This window comes from Capra hircus, chromosome 10, assembly GCF_001704415.2.
Source record: "Capra hircus breed San Clemente chromosome 10, ASM170441v1, whole genome shotgun sequence".
In the NCBI taxonomy this organism is placed as follows: domain Eukaryota; kingdom Metazoa; phylum Chordata; class Mammalia; order Artiodactyla; family Bovidae; genus Capra; species Capra hircus.
In genome coordinates this window covers 19,108,803-19,126,463 of record NC_030817.1, presented here as the reverse complement: position 1 = coordinate 19,126,463, position 17,661 = coordinate 19,108,803, and the positions used below count along the sequence as shown (strand labels likewise).

Sequence of the window (17,661 nt, the reverse complement as noted above, 5' to 3'; positions counted from 1 at the left end):
TCTTCCCAACCCAGGGATCAAACCCAGGTCTCCCGCATTGCAGGTGGATCTTTACCAGCTGAGCCACAAGGGAAGCCCAAGAATAGTGGAGTAGGTAGCCTGTCCCTTCCCCAGCAGATCTTCCTGACCCAGAAATTGCACCGGGGTCTCTTGTATTGCAGGCGGGTTCTTTACCAACTGAGCTATCAGGGAAGTCCCTAGCCCACAGCCTGGTAGGCATGAAGCAAGCCAGCAGGTGATGATGGGAAGTTCAGGATGGTTCAGGAACACAGAAGGGGGCACCAGACCAGGGGCTTCCCAAGGATTTCCATAGCAGCCTCAAGGATACAGAGGTCCAGAATAGCTCTTGACTCTGGGGAGGCAGTGGAGAGGAAAGGACACGTAAGGAACCGTAAGTAATGAGATCCCACAGGAGCTGGTTTGATACTTTGACACAAGTGAAAGTCTTAGTATATTAGATCTCCCCCAAGTCAAACCACCATCTCATCCAGCCATGAATGATCCTGTGGTCATTTGTGTTTCACTTACTGGAAGGGGCAGTGATTCTCTCTCATCTGTATACGTGTCATGACATATGTATCAACTCCTTGATTTTACTTCTGTATTCTGTTCTTCATTGAGTTATTGATACCCACTGTATTATCCTTTTTAAAAATCTTACATAAAAGAATCTTTGTTACTATCATTGCAGTCAGGAAAGTACGCGAGTGTGTTGCTGTCATTTCACAGTACCAGGGTGATGGAAGGCCAGAATAAATAGATGACAGATTCAACACCTTTATATTTTTCACATTCGTCTTAAAATGTCCTCATTTCGTCTTTAAAGACCCCCTAATTCTAATGTTCCAGAATTTCATGGAGCCCACGTGCACCTTATCTGAGCCTTCCATGATATTATAGATTTCGGCTATAAACTGTATCCTTCAGGGCTATATTTCTTTCCCAGAACAAAGAATGTCTTTAATGTGTTTCTAACAAAAGGAACAGATTAAAAGTAGCCATACCTGTGGTTATGTGGGAAAACTGAGTCCAGAAAACTGATCAGAAGAAAAGGAAAAAATCTGAAACCCTCTCATCTTATTTGTACCAGAGAGGCATAACCAATAGAAAGTCTAGAGGGGGTCTCTTTCTGCATAATCTTTAGCTGTTCTTGAACCTTCTTGTGTCTCAGAATCACCTGGAGCATTTGGTAAAAGTGCAGGCTCCCCAGCTCCACCCACAAAGATTCTGGTGCAGTGAGTCTGGGGTAGATTTCGGCAATGTGCATCTTTACCAAGTACCCAAGATGATTTTTTGCAGGTAGTCTATGGACCATATTTGGAGAAGCACTGTTATGCCAGGAGACCATCAATGAAAGGAAGGATTTTCTAACAGTGATAACCCAAAGATGGGACCAGTTGTCTCAAGAGCCAGAGTTCCCATCACTGGAGAAATTCAAGCAGAAGCCAATGACTTATTGTCAGGATGTCATAGAGGAGCGCAGAAGCATCAGATGAGTGCTAGAAGTAGCTGACCCTCTGGGCCTCCTTCAGCTCTTGAAGGTGCTTGATTCAATGTTCTTGTTTCTTCTCTAGTCTGTGTACGGTGTGACTGAAGAATCCCAGTCGCAAAGCCCGGTGCACATCCCCAGTCAGCCAATCAGGAAAACTACAAAAGAAGACGTCCGGAAACAAGTGAGTGAATTGGTTGCTGCACTCTCAAAGGGAAACATGGCCAGTCTGAAAGCCTTTTGAATGTTCACAGGGAGCTTTAAGTTCCCGGAAAGCACAGTGGAAGCAGTTGTGGGTGACTTGAACCTTCCAGCACTGTGTGTGAATAATTCATGGAGGCTTAAGAGGAGAACTTCTCCACCGAGTTACTCCAGCAGTTAGCAGAAAAGGACATAATGAGTTATCATAACACCATGGGCTGACTGCTATAGTAGGGTTTTCTACAAGATGCTGTAGGAGCTGGGGGAGGGGGGTGGGTAGGGTAGGGAGCACTCATGTCACAGGGTCCTTAAAATCGTAATGCACTTTCAGAGTAAACCAGCTCAGGACCACCAGCTTCACTGCTCTGATTCAGAAGGAAAGCTAACGAACAGAGCAAGCCCTACTCCCAATGCCGTTTCACCATTATTTGGTTCCATGTTATCATCCTCCATGATGAGGAGTTAACTGGTCAACCCAAGTCAACAGACAGTGGCTGACTAATTACATTACTCCTTTCCAGGAGTTCACTGGTAATAAAGTGACTTGGGACTTCCCTGGCGGCTCAGACGGTAAAGCATCTGTCTACAATGCGGGAGACCCGGCTTCGATCCCTGGGTCGGGAAGATCCCCTGGAGAAGGAAATGGCAATCCACTCCAGTACTATTGCTTGGAAAATCCCATGGACAGAGGAGCTTGGTAGGCTACAGTCCATGGGGTCACAAAGAGTCGGACACGACTGAGCGACTTCACTCACTCAAAGTGACTCGAGGGACTACTTTTTACATTATGCTTTACTGGCTTCTAGGGGGCTCCCAGAGGCATAAACTGTGAGGTGCCTGACCTTGACAAGTTTATTATTGTGTGGGAGAAGGGAAATAGATTATGGAAAATAGCTACTCAGTGATTCCAGGTAAGTACACCAAGCACACATGTGTGATGGAGGTGTGAAAGTTGGGTAGGAGATCACTGGAGAATAAGCCGACCAAGTAGTTAGGGTGTGTGGGTTACCTCCATGCTGCTTCTAAGCTTTGTAGAATATAGACTATCTTTAGGTTAGCAATCACTTCTGGGAATCAAGCCTTAAGCCATAACATAGTATAGGAGAATATGTGATGTAGGCGAAACTGTAGATTGTATTTCTTGAGTGTGGTAAGAATTTCCAAAAGAGGAAAATAGTTGCTGGAGTGACACTTAGAGGGCTGGAGAAGTCTGTCCAGAGGACGTGTTTGGCTGTTGGTAGAAATACAGGATTTGGGTTCCTGGGGTGAAAGGGTGAAAATATCCCAGTTTAGTCTTAACGCTTCTGTTCTGTCTTTCCCCAGATAACATTTTTGAATGCACAGATTGACAGACATTGTTTAAAAATGTCCAAAGTGGCTGAAAGGTACGTTTCCCCTTAATGTTACTATTTTTTTCTAATTTAACAAAGGAGAAATGTGCCAGGGTTATGGCTGATGAGTGTGTATCAGGAGGCACACCACAGTCATTTCTTACACTGATGGGTGGAAACACCGCAGGCATGTTTGAGTACAGCTAAGATAGCCGACCTCCCTTGAGTGATGCCAAGAAACGTTCTGTTGCTAAAGCTTTTCAGGAGGGCAGCTGAGAGACCTTGTCAGTCAAGGAAGACCGACCTTAAAAGCTACAGAATGCACATTTACCTTCAGCCTCTTGATTAATTCAAATGGAAGTGCTCCCTTTTCAGCTGTAAAACGCCCAGATTCGCTTTACAGGGGGAAAAAATTATGTGTGCCCTTTGAGGTGCTGGCTGCACAAACAGGGGGGACTGGACCATCAGGAGGCGTTCCACCTCCACACACCGTCAACCGCCCAACTGCACTGAATCAGCTGTAAAGAAAATACTTGGCACCTGCAGCCTGGCTTCCGCAGGAGCCATGGAGCTACAGTCTGCACCAGGAGTCGGTTCCCCTCTGTTAACTCATGGGAGACTTGATTTTGTCAATGAAACAGTCTGTTTCTTGAAGTTTTTTAAAGAGGGGAGACCACCTGGGGAGTCTATATGGAATAAATCTGAGCAGGTAACCCCAAACCAGAGGTTTACTCATCCATATGCTACTGTTAAAGTGGCGACCAATATCTGAAGGCTCGAGGGCTTGAGCTGGGTCTTAGTATTTATTGATCATCACAGTAAAGTGGGTCATTTAAGCCCACCTGACATAGAGGGCTGGCTGTGTGCCCAACCTGTAAGCCTTTTCCCTGCTGGCCCCTGGGTTCATCCATATCTCCTTTCTAGATAAATAACAGCAAAAAAAGTCAAGCCAAAGAAAACTCCACACACAAACGCCAAACTGGGATTCACACTTTGCCCTTAGGTGGCCAAGAACATCCTTGGATATGGGTTCATCTCTTTGATGGCACCTCATATCTATTCCGGGACTTCTCAGTAGTATCACAGTTGACATTCTGGGCCGAACACTTGTTGGTGGCAGGAGGCTGTCCTGTACATGACGTTTTTCAGCATCCTTGACCTCTACCCACGTATGTGTGCTCAGTGACTGAGTCATTTCCTACTCTTTATAGCCCCATGGACTGTCGCCCGCCAGGCTTCTCTGTCCATGGGATTTCCTAGGCAAGAATATTGGAGTGGGTTGCCATTTCCTTCTCCAGGGGGTCTTCCGGAGCCAGGGATCCAACCCACGTCTCCTGCACTTGCCAGATTCTTTACCTCTGCACCACCTAGGAAGCCCTTGGCCTCTACCCGCTAGATGCCAAAACCCCACCTCACAGTTTATGACAACAAAAATGCTTTCACACAACATTAAATGTCCCAGGAGGGGGCAAAATCGACCCTACTGAGAATTCCTGATATTCCTGTTTTCCCCTAATGCACATGCTTGAGAAGGTTGCCGTGGCTGGAGCTCACCTCACATTAGACAAGTGTTCCAGGGGTCACAGTTTTAGCCTGGCAGGCTGGGGAGCCTCCTCACCCCACCATCATCATGTGGGGCTTTCGGAGTACCAGGCTCTGAGGTTGCTTTTCAAACCTCACTGTGGTTGTCCTCGTCCCAGTAGAGTGCTTGTGAGTGAAACAGCTGGGAGGACCTCGGCTCCCCTGGTGTCGTAGCCTGTGAGGAACTGCAAGCTTCTTTGTCTGTGAATGGGGGACAGTAGTGTCTGTCCTGGCTGTCCTAGGATCAGAGCTAGCCGTGGAAGGACACTCTAAAGTTTGCAGACCTAGGAGAGCATGTATGTGGGTGTGTCTTTCCCTTGGTCTGCTTGCTAGGGTCAGTGGTTTTGTGCCTAATCATCCAGGTTGGGGAGGGGGTTAAGACTGGAGAGTCTTAAGCCGTCGTGCTAGGAATTGGACTCAGTGATTCAGAGTAGATCAGGGAAACTGGATTTTGAATACCCCATGGTGGACTGACGAGGTCTCTGAAGATTTGGGAAAGCCACTGCCCACCACACACAGCAACCTGAGGGCTCACATCAAAAGGGACACCCAGCCTGGTCTCATCTTTGGGGTGGAGGGAAAGATCCCAACCCCGGCAGCACGAGGGTGGCCAGCTGTGTGGGTGTGCATGGCAGGAAAGGAGACAGCCCTGGCGGGGACGGGGAGCCTAAGCGCACACATTGTTTATTTACAGGCCTCACCTGGTACCATCTAATTATACTTGAGAGCCTGCTCACACCCGAAGAGATTATTCATTCCGACCCTGCCCTCCTCACTCCCCAGCCTGAAGCTTTCACGAGTCTCCGCCCAGCAGAGACTGCATTTTATTCCCAGCAGCAGTAACTGGCAACCTTTCAATGTGACACAAGGGTTTTTCATTAGAGCCACAGGAAACCCCCAGATAGAGAGGAGGAGGGAGAGGAGACGGGTGTTAGCAGGAGATAAAGCAGCCTGGAGCCTTGGTCTGTCAGCGGCTGGGTGGGGGTGAGAATAGTGAGGTAGCGCTGGCAGCTGGCCTTGCGTGTCACTGCTCTGCTCGCCAGAGGTGGCAGCTGAGCCATCTCAGGTGGGCGGACCTGGCTTCCCTGGACCTGCTCCAGGCAATCGTGGTCATTAGCCAGAAGCCATCAGGCAAAGGACCGCAGACCGCCGAAAACAGGCGCGTGTGGTTTTCCCCTTAGTTCTCTGAGAACTGAAACTGGGGACAGGGCAGGAGGGCTGGTGATCATAAAAGTCCAGTTCTAAAAAAGGCAGGAGTCAAGATTGGGTCAAAGGATGCAGCCAGACACAGCTGGGAAGAGAAAAAGGAACCTTTGCAAAGTACAGGAGCAGAACCACACAATGGAGGGGAAGGATGTGGAGCCAGCCGTCTAGGTTTGGATCCCGCCTCTGCCGTTGTCTAACTGTGTGATCTTGGGCAGGTTGCTTCACCTCTCTGTGCCTTGGTTCACCTCTTGAAAGGGGAGACAGCAGTGGCGCTTAACTAACAGAGTTCATGAGTTAATCCTCTGCGAGAGCTTGATCTAGCCCTCAGCACTTACAACACTTGCAGTGAATGTGAAAAATTATTATATTCCAGTGTGATGCTTTGGAAAGGAGCAGAATTCAAGTACATAAAATGGCATGAACCTGCTGTGTGGTGTCCAGAGGGATAGAGGACAGGCCAAGGAAAGAGGCTGGCCCTGCAGATGGCAGTTCTTCCCACCTCTTTCATTTCCACTCTCCAGCACAGAGAGTCCTGCAGGCTCCCGAAGGCTGGCCCTGCAGCCTCCAGTTTGTGGGGCTCCCTGGGCTGCCTGCTCTGGTACTATGAACCTGGAACCTTTGAGGAAGGAGGTTGGCTCTTCTGTGCAGATTTTTCTGGGTCATCTTGATTTCACTTCTTCTGTCTCCTTGTCCCCGTGAGTGGTCAAATGTCCTAAAATGCCTACATCATGGCCACCAAACTACATTTCCTGGAAGCGGTACCAAAGCCCATCTGAAATGTCACCCACTTTTGGCTTCAGAAAGTATGGTCCCAGCACACACAAATGAATCTTCCAGATAAATAATGCTTAACACCTTGAGCTTTTCATGTTAACTATTTTGAATGAGAATATTGCTTAAAAATGCCCTTGCCTTCTTAAAGAAAGAATATTGCCTTTCAGTTAAGTTTTCTGGATAACTCAGGGTCAGTGTTCACATATTGTGCTTTAAAATTCTGTCAGTGATCAAGGTCTTATCAAATATTTCCCTTTCCCGTAGCAAAGCAAAAGTTCTGATCATTCGGTCATGTCCGACTCTGTGACCCCATGAACTGCAGCCTGCCAGACTCATCTGTCCATGGAATTCTCCAGGCAAGAATACTGCAGTGGCTTGCCATTCCCGTCTCCAGGGGATCTTCCTGACCTAGGGATCCAACGTGGGTCTCCTGCATTGCAGGCAGATTCTTTACTGTCTGAGCCATCAGGGCCCCAGACCAGTATGTTCTTTGAGTCTGTGTTTTTGCTTTTTAGTTGCTGCCTTGTTTTCTTATTTCTGTCAGCATGGCTTGTCTCCAGTAGCCCTTCTTCCTCTCTAAACTATTCCCATTTGCAATATGTAGCAGGCTAGGTGTATCAGTTAGCTATTGCTAACAAACCACCTGAAAGCATAGTGTCTTCAAACAAGTGACATTTACTATTGTCACATGGCTGGCTACCTGCCAGTCTGTGTGCTCACGTGTCTGTATATATAAGTCTGTGTACATATGTCTGTCTGCTGGACCACCCTCATGTCTGTGTGCCTCTGTGGATTCAGTTGGCTGCTCTACTGGGGGTCTCTCACATGTTTAGTTCCGCTGGTTTAGGATGACCTCGGCTGGGACCATTGAGCAGAGCTTTGCACGGTCTCTCATCCTCCAGCAGGCCGGTCTGACCTTGTTTGCCTGGGGACAGAAGACTGCAAGCAAGAGAGCAGAAACATGCAGAGCTCCTTGAGGCTTGAAACTGGCATTCTGACACTTCTGCTGCATTTTATTAACAAAAGCAAGTCACAGGCCCAGATCAGATTCAAGAACTGGGAAAATAGACTCCATTTTTAAAACAGATCTACCACACCAGAAAATCAAATAATCAAGTTCTTTAGTCTCCATCCAAAAGCAAGAGAAAAGAGTCTTCATGAAGTGTGCTCTTCTTAATAAGAGGCATTGAGCCTTGGGGCATATGTATTTCATTGTAGACTCTGCTCCAAGGCCCTTTTGGTCATTTATCTATGTTTCCTCCATAGGTGAAATTGCCAAATAGATGAGGTCTTGCTCTTTGCAAGAGTGCTAAAGGGGAGCCACTTTTATTCAACCCAGCTTTACAGCACTAGGCAAACCAACTTTGAGAATGCAAAAATCTATACATTTTAGTTCCAAATTGTCCGGAAAGTCTCTATATTTTGCTATGTTTCTCCACCTTTCGTGGCGCTGAGCTATGGCCAGTCACTGCCCAGATCATGCAGAGCTGTCCCACATGGAGAAATAGTGTTGTGTGATTTTGTATCTGCTCCTGCACTTAGCTTGTCCTTACCTGATCCTTGGGAGCCATGTGTGCATCATAGCCAACTGCTGAATTGACTTCTTACCTTCACCTTGCCTGCCCATGTCCGAGATCACTGCTGCCCCCTGAAATTATAGCGGGTTCCTCCTCTGCTTCCTGACCCCTCTGTGAACATGAAATGTAATTCATGAAATGAGATAATGAGCAAGGGACTGTAGACCCTAAGAGTCTATTAAAAACCTGCTAGGATGATAGAAGTCTGTGAACTTAATGTCTAATGATAGTTTCAGGGAGGATAAAAAGGGGACCGAAGAGGTCATTACAACAGTGCTTTGATGTGGTTCCAGATACTGCAGAGTCCTTGCTTCTCTTTCCCAGCTCATGTTAGGTGATAGAAAAGAAAACACCAGAGGTAACACTGTAGACAGGGTGCCTGTATCCAGACCAAGACCTAGAAAGGCCGTGATAGCTGGCCTGGCGTATGCTCTTCTGTCTCAGGGGCCACCTTCGCCTCCACGGCCCTTCCCTCAACCTGAGTTTCTCTGTTGCATATCTTTTCTCTGGGTGGCCCATAATTAAGGAATTCTTTCTTTATGTGGTCTTTCCTCCCCATTTTCTCCAACGTGAAGAAAGAGAGATGAGTGGATTAATAAGAAGCAACCTTTTTTCTTCTGTGTCTGCTGTGCTGCTCTGCTTTTCATTCCCTTCCCGTTCAGATCCTCTTCCTGCCCGGTCCCCCTTTGTGCGTCATCATTTAGAAAGTACACGTACCAAAGGGGATGCAAACTCACTCTCCTGTTCACCCTTCTCACATTCTGTCTCTGGGTTCCTTCCCGCGAGAGGCCTGATCTCCTAGGGAGTGCAGCAGCGCATTAGTGTTGTATTTCTAGAGTCAGAATGATGGTCACTCTCCCAGAATGCTTTGTACTCCATGCCCTTGCTCCCCTTGAGTCATCACTTCCCACAGCTGCAAGCCAGCCCTCACTGCCCATTTTCCTTGGAGCCTGACAGCATCTCTCCTTCTTCCCCCCCATATACTATGTACCGATGCCATGTATACACTTCATTCTTGGGATGCTGTGTAGGGAAAAAATATAGTCTTCCTTTCCCCGTGTTTCTCCTTTACTTTCACCCCACCGTAGGCTTCCCTGGTGGCTCAGACGTTACAGAGTTCGCCTGCAATGCAGGAGACCTGAGTTCATTCCCTGGGTCGGGAAGATCCCCTGGAGAAGGGAATGGCAATCCACTCCAGTATTCTTGCCTGGAGAATTCCACAGTTGGAGGAGCCTGGCGGGCTACAGTCCGTGGGGTCGCAGAGATCCGGACATGACTCAACGACTGACACTTTCACTTTCTCACGCCACAATACTCATGGCTCTGCTGACACTAGATACAAGGGGATATTTCCCCCACACCAGACGATTCTCTGACACCAGCTAGGTGTGCTCAATTTAACTTAGTCTGACACTCTACCTGGAGATAGTGCCAGAGTTCAGTTGGTAAAGAGTCCGACTGCGATGCAAGAGAACCCGGTTCAATTCCTGGGTTGGGAAGAGCCCCTGGAGAAGGGAAAGGGTACCCACTCCAGTATTCTGGCCTGGAGAAGTCCATAGACTGTAGAGTCCAAGGGGTCACAGAGTCAGACACAACTGACCGCCTTTCACTCACCCCGCTTCAGATGCCAGTCATAACGGGTCCTTAGGTTCCCCACAACTTCTGTCTGACTTGGCTATAAACAGAAGTTCCCATGACCCCTTCCTTGGGTTTGATTAATTTGTGCAGTGTCTCACAGAACTCTGGGAAACACTTTCACTTACCAGTTTATTAAAGGACACAGATGAACAGCCGGACAAAGAGGTATGTTGGGCCAGGTCAGGAAGGGTCCCGAGCCCAGGAGCTCCTGTCCCTGTGGGGCTGGAGTGCGGCACCCTGTCTGTCTGGATGTGTTCACCTCAGGAAGCATGAGATTGGCCCATGTGGCATGCCTGCCCTGGGAGCTATCACAGCCCCAGCTTATCTCTTGATCCTGCAGTCACAGTGCTCACTTAGAGCTCCCGTGCCTGTCCATTCTCACCTGAGATGCTGGACGGCTTGTATGGATGAAGCCTCACCCACACCAAATGTACCACCAGCAAGAGATTTACAGTGTGGTGGGCGTGCACTGCCGTGGCGGTTGCAAGCATCTGTCTTACAGTTGTTGGGTAACTGGAGGACTCTTGAAATGCTTTCCTATTTTCTTATCAAAAGGCCCTGAAGGCTCATCAAGGCCGTTAGGTAATAAATGGCGAACTTGCCTTATAGCACGCCAGGCTCCTCTCTCCATGGAATTCGCCAGGCGAGAATACTGGAGTGGGTTGCCATTCCCTTCTCCAGGGGATCTTCCTGACTCAGGGATCAAACCTGGGTCTCCCTCATCACAGGCAGATTCTTTACCTTCTGTGCTACCAGGACAAAGATCAGTTCAGTGGCTCACCGAAGAATCAGAAACCAAAGCTTTTCAATTTGGTCCACTGCTTCTCCCACCCCCATGGCGTTACAGTCCGTGCATGAGACAATGTGTTTAAAACTAAAAGTATCACAGGCTCCTTCATCTTCATTTGATGAATAAAACATCCTGAGCCTCTCAGAAAATTGAAGAACGGGACGTGGTGCTTCTCAAACGTGCATATCTTTCCCCTGGTGATCTTATTACCAATGCAGATTCTGACTCAGTAGGTCTGGGTGGGACCTGAGCTTCTGCATTTCTTATAAGCTCCCAGTGATACCTGTCCTGCGCTTCATGGACCACGTTTTTGAGTAGCAATGAGATGGAGCTGCCAACGAATTTCTTCACATTCTCAGAAGTAAGCCACTTGGCCACGCCTGCTCTTTGCAATTCAGTAGCAGGAATTGTGACCCTGAATCTGCCATTACAGGGGAAGCTGGTGACACTCAAGATGGCAATGCTTACGGGAAAGTTTTATTGTGGATCGATAACCATAAAAAGATTTATACCTGCTGGTCCAATAATTCCACTTCTGGATATTAATTCTAAATAAATAACCTAAAAGACAGAAAAACTTACATGAACAATGGTGTTTTACTGTAGCCAGAACTATGTATACTAAAAGAAAGGAAAAGTCTATGTCTAATAAAAAGGAAATGAGTACATAAATTATAATAAATTCATTTAAGATACTAATAATATTGTGGACAAATATTTGTCTTCTCTCTCTCCCCAAAAGTAACATGTCAGTAAAGAATAAAAATAGTATAAACTCACAAGCTCAACAAATGAATGAATGAATGATTTCCACACATTTTCCCAAGAGCACAAGTGTATGAAATTAAGGAGCATGACCACAGGCTTCTGTCTCTGTTTGTAATGTTGTGCTTCTTTTTATTGGGTGGTGAGTTCAAGGATGATGCTCTTATAATTTTTATGCCAGAAATGTTTCAAAATTTAATAAAAATGAAATTGAATGGGGACAGAATGAAGAACATTATGACCTCCTTATTAGGGGTGGGAGAATTATAACAAAACCAGTTTGCCCAGCAAAATCTGGCTTTGGTTCTTGAAGGCACCCAGGACCATGGGAGGCAAGAAGGAGGCATGGGGGTAACCCCAGAGAAATAGGTAGTCAGTCTCTGGAGCTTCTGCATCCATGATTCCAAGCCCACAAAGAGACCCTCTCTCCCCACTAATGACAAACAGGAGATGGGCACTTTATTCTGTGGAGAAATTGAATCCCAGTAGCTCAGAACTCAGACGCATCACATCACAAAGGGCAAGCCAAAAGCAAGAGAATTACTGAGTGAGTTGCATATAAGCTATGGGACCCCGACTCCTCCCATGCGTTGCTCTCAGGAGCCAGATGTAGATGCCCATAGGCAAGAGACTGCTAACTATAACACGCAGGCCAAATCCATTCCACTCCACTCCCTGTGTTTGCAAATAAAGTTTTATTGGAACACAGTCACACACATTTATTCATGAATTATCCGTGGCTGCTTTTGTGCCAGAATAGAAGAGCCAAGTAGTTGCAACAGACACCACCTGCCAAGCCTAAAATATTAACTATTTCGGTCTTGCAGAACAAGTTTGTCTAGCACTACTTTGGGTTTCTCTGGTGGCTCAGAGGTAAAGAATCTGCCTGCCAGTGTAAGAGACTCAGGTTTGATCCCTGGGTTGTGAAGATGCCTTGGAATAGGAAATGGCAACCTGCTCCAATACTCTTGCCTGGAAAATTCCATGGACAGAGGAGCCTAGTGGGCTACAGTCTAGGGGGATGCAAAGAGTCGGACATGACTGAACGGCTGAGCACACAATATCCCCAGAAACCTAAGAAGATATTTCATTCATAAAGTAAGAACTAGATACCACGATAAACAAGAGTGAACTCTGGAAATGTAAGAAAGTGATAGTCCATAGTGGAAAAAATAAAGAAAATTTCAGAAGAACCAATAGACAAGAAGACAAGAGAACAAAAAAATAGAGAAAATTTAGAAATATTGGATTATCAATTCCAACATTTAATTTAAAAGAGTTATAAAAAGAGAAAACCAAGGAGATGAAGGTTATGAAATTACCAAAGAAATACCATGAGATTTCTGGGAAATATATATGTGTGTGTGTGTGTGTATATATATATATATATATATATATATACCTATTGATTGCCCACTGTGCACAGTGAATAAAAACTACCAGCAAGGGTCATGGAGAAATTTGAAAGCATTATAGCAAAGAGGGAGAAGGCAATAGCAACCCACTCCAGTGTTCTTGCCTGGAGAATCCCAGGGACAGAGGATCCTGGTGGGCTGCCATCTATGGGGTTGCACGGAGTCGGACACGACTGAAGTGACTTAGCAGCAGCAGCAGCATAGCAATAAAGAGACGACTCTAGGCTTCCAGAGAGAAAAGAAACCAAACAAAAGAACAAAAATTACAATGGATTCAGACTTCTCAATAGTACCATAACAAACTGGATATCAAAAGAAATGGAGCAATGCCTTCAAAATTCTGAAAGAAAAATGATTTGTAACTCAGGGTTCTATATCCAGCACTGTGAGTGAAGTATGAAGTAAAAGCATTTTTAGGCCTGCAAAGACTCAAAATATTTAGCTCTTGTGTATCCTTTCTTAGGAAACTGCTAAAGGATGTGCTTCAGCACAACCAGGGAGTAAAACCAATAGGCAGGTATGGAATCCAGGAAACCAGGGCGCCAGCAGAAGTGAAGGAAGGCCCAAGATGATGGCTTTGCATCAAGCCTATAGAACAAACGGTTCAGAATAGAGCAAAAGGACTCAAGACTTTGGGGAGAGGGCCTCCAGGAGACAGAGAGAGAGAGAACTGATTGATTATCTGATATGCTGTGGGAAAGTATTGCTAGGTGTTTTTACAGATTTGTTAGAACACTTAAAAAATGTAATACACTACTGAGCCCAGCAGCAAACAATTATTATATAGTTTAATAACATGAACACTGACTACTGATATAACAAAAGTGTTATATTTGGAGGATCACGGGAGGAAATGATGGAGGGAGTTGGGGTTTGGTAAGTAGAAAGTTAATCTTTGTTTTAAATTATAATCAAAAGCAGGTATGAAAACATAATTTAGGAATATCCAGGTAAATGCTAAAAATAAATAAATAAAGACAGAAAGTAAGTGCCTGTGTGAGAAGGGATAGGAGAAAAAACATTGCTATTGCTTTTTGTACAGGAAAGTGTTTAGCACTATTTTATCATTTTAACTACATGAACTCTAAAAAAATGAAATTCTATTTTAAAAGATTATGACTTTTTAAATTATAACTGTAAAAACTGAGTTACTTTTTGGGGAAATCCTTTAAATAGGTTAACTCCTTTTGGTCTGCCAGGACTTTAAAGGCGTTATAGTAAAGCAGTCCTCCAGCTGGGAAGGAATACTGGGCTGGCAGCCTTGAAAAACTGTAGCATCCGCTGTGTGCTCCAGATGCCCTGAGATCTGCAGTCCCCGTGGGAGGGTGATACACAGGCAGGTTTGGACCAGCGTTATCAGTAAAGCTAGCATAACCAGGAAGGGATGCACCAAGATTCAGGGAAAGAGTTAGGTGGGAAAAAGATATAAAATGTATGTGTATACTATGACTACAATAATGCAGAAACAATATGTCCATCATGGGGAGAGAACAAGGACAAATGAAAACAGTTTGAGTTGTCAGAAGTGGGAGTGGAGGTAATTTTTTTTCCTTTTAACTTGAAATTATATGAAGACTGATACGATGTTTGTGTTAAACAGAATACCTGTTGTTATGGGAAATCGGTGGTATTCTTTGCTCTGCTTTCCTCCTGCAGCTTAATTGCTTACACGGAACAGTACGTGGAATATGACCCTTTGATTACACCAGCTGAGCCGTCCAATCCCTGGATCAGTGATGATATCACTTTATGGGACATAGAGATGAGGTAAAAAAAAAAAATACAAAAATGTTTTAATGTTTGGAAGTGGGGGGAGAAGCACAGTGCATGAGATCATGAGATTATTATTATACCCTATCTTAATTTGACTCTTTTTATCAAGAGAACAGAAACTCCTCCTGTAACCAGCCAAATGATTTCCTTGCCCATGGTTTCTACCTCTTTATAGCATTGTATGTGGATCCTTTTTGGCTTCCCTCTGACCTCTCTCTGACCCTATGGATGTTACGATAACTGGGACAGTCCGTCACAGTTGCTAGTTCTGACTGCTGGAGGGCAAGAATCTGTGGGTCATTTGCTTTTCATAAATTAGCAACAACAACAATCACAGCTAGCATTTATTCTGTACTTGGTCTCTACTGAGTATCTTCCAATGAGTCACCACAACAGGTAGACATTATTCTCAGAATTGAACAGATGGAAAACGGGAGTCAACGGACTTGGTCGAGGTCACACAGCAAGAAGGTGGTAGAATTAGGATTAGAACCCAGGCGGCTGCTGCTGCTGCTGCTGCTAAACCACTTCAGTCGTGTCCGACTCTGTGCAGCCCCATAGATGGCAGCCCACCAGGCTCCCCCATCCCTGGGCAGAGGGCCCCAGAGCTGCGGTCTTCATCTCTCTGCTCTTCTGGAGAAGCAGGCACAATGGTTCCATTCAGAAGTTCCTTGTGGATGAGAGAAAAGTGAAAGTGTTAGTTTCTCAGTCTGACTCTTTGTGACCCCATGGACTGTAGTCCTCCAGGCTCCTCCATCCATGGAATTCTCCAGGCAAGAATACTGGAGTGGGTTGCCATTTCCTTCTCCAGGGGATCTTCCCGACTGCAGGGATCGACCCTAGGTTCCTGCATTGCAGGAGGATTCTTTACTGTCTGAGCCACCAGGGAAGCCCATACAGATGAGAGAAGCTGGTGTGTTTCAGTTCAGTTCAGTTCAGTCGCTCAGTCGTGTCCGACTCTCTGCAACCCCATGAATCACAGCACGCCAGGCCTCCCTGTCCATCACCAACTCCCGGAGTTCACTCAGACTCGCATCCATCGAGTCAGTGATGCCATCCAGCCATCTCATCCTCTGTCGTCCCCTTCTCCTCCTGCCCCCAATCCCTCCCAGCATCAGAGTCTTTTCCAATGAGTCAACTCTTTGCATGAGGTGGCCCAAGTATTGGAGTTTCAGCTTTAGCATCGTTCCTTCCAAAGAAATCCCAGGGCTGATCTCCTTCAGAATGGACTGGTTGGATCTCCTTGCAGTCCAAGGGACTCTCAAGAGTCTTCTCCAACACCACAGTTCAAAGGCATCAATTCTTCGGCGCTCAGCCTTCTTCACAGTCCAACTCTCACATCCATACATGACTACTGGAAAAACCATAGCCTTGACTAGATGGACCTTAGTCGGCAAAGTAATGTCTCTGCTTTTGAATATGCTATCTAGGTTGGTCATAACTTTTCTTCCAAGGAGTAAGCATCTTTTGATTTCATGGCTGTAGTCACCATCTGCAGTGGTTTTGGAGCCCAAAAAAATAAAGTCTGACACTGTTTCCATTGTTTCCCCATCTATTTCCCATGAAGTGATGGGACCGGATGCCATGATCTTCGTTTTCTGAATGTTGAGCTTTAAGCCAACTCTTTCACTCTCCTCTTTCACTTTCATCAAGAGGCTTTTTAGTTCCTCTTCGCTTTCTGCCATAAGGGTGGTGTCATCTGCATATCTGAGGTTATTGATATTTCTCCCGGCAATCTTGATTCCAGCTTGTGCTTCTTCCAGTCCAGCATTTCTCATGATGTACTCTGCATATATGTTAAATAAGCAGGGTGACAATATACAGCCTTGACGTACTCCTTTTCCTATTTGGAACCAGTCTGTTGTTCCATATCCAGTTCTAACTGTTGCTTCCTGACCTGCATACAGATTTCTCAAAAGGCAGGTCAGCTGGTCTGGTATTACTTAATAGCTAAGCAACTAAAGCCCAGGGGGTCTTAGACCACATTGGAGATTACAGAGGATGCATCCTCTGCCCCTTGGCTAGACAATTTATTTTGTTCATTTCTTTGTATCTCTTTCATTCACTTTCACCCTTGTCTTTTTTTCTGACTTCTTTTCTTAAGATGGAAACCTTGTAAAAAGGAATAGAAGTCACAAATGCTCATTATAAAAGGTTCAAACTGTCTTTGTGTGTGTGCATGCTCAATTGCTTCAGTCGTGTCTGACTCTTTGCAGCCCCATGGAGTGTAGCCCACCAGGCTTCTCTGTCCATGGGATTCTCCCAGGCAAAAATGCTGGAGTGAGTTGCCATGCCCTCCTCCAGGGGAACTTCCCAACCCAGGGACTGAACCTGCATCTCATGTCTCCTGCATGAGCAGGTGGGTTCTCTACCACTAAGCACCACCTGGGAAGCCCTTCAAACTGTTTAAACGTATATAAGAAAGAAAACTCTCTCTTGCTCCACCCCAATCTCACTTTCCAGAAAGAGCCTTTGTTGACAGTTTAATGCCGTGGTTCCCAAACTGCACCCAAGCACTCTGAGCTGCTGCAGGGAACTCATAGGATTCCCAGGAGACATTCTAAATCGTTAAGGAAAACACTGATGTTCGACCTATGTCAGATACTGTATAAACGACTAGCTTAAGGTAGTTCCCTGTTTCCAACATTAGATCACATTATATGCCTTTCAGTGATGCCGTATCTTTGCAAATCCGGGTGTTTGGGGCAGTTGCTGTGATAAAAAGCAATTACTTGGCAAAAATCAACACGGAATAGGAAATGAAAGTGGCGGGGTTGAGAAGATGTGCGGCGCTCCACAGCACATGTGTGCGCATTTAGGAATAAAGTAAACATACTATATTTTCTTCCAATTTATATATATTTCAAATAACTCTGAAACAACTTAAAAACAACCCAAGCATTATCAATCAATCTTTTTCATCTTCCCCAATCTGACAGATTAAAATAAACATCTCATTTTGCTTATATTTTTTGTTAAAATACTTGAGAATCTATTCTTATGATTACTAGATACTCATTTTTCTTTGGTGGCTTGCCTGTTTTTTGTGTGTGTGTTCTTTGCCATTTTTCTAGCGATGTGTTTTGCCCTGGACGTGGGGATAGAAAGCAGTCACATTTAC

At 45.6% G+C, this 17,661-nt stretch overlaps 1 protein-coding gene across 5 annotated transcripts in view; it reads left to right on the top strand.

The window, feature by feature from the left end:
- RGS6 (regulator of G-protein signaling 6) overlaps positions 1-17,661 on the top strand; it is a 613,815-nt gene that overhangs the window by 529,257 nt on the left and 66,897 nt on the right. For all 5 annotated transcript variants that reach the window (XM_013967267.2, XM_018054008.1, XM_013967266.2 and 2 more), the window contains exons 11-13: positions 1,575-1,673; positions 3,014-3,075; positions 14,424-14,534. In XM_013967267.2, coding sequence (XP_013822721.1) covers positions 1,575-1,673; positions 3,014-3,075; positions 14,424-14,534 — 272 coding nt within the window. The remainder of the gene's footprint in view (positions 1-1,574; positions 1,674-3,013; positions 3,076-14,423; positions 14,535-17,661) is intronic.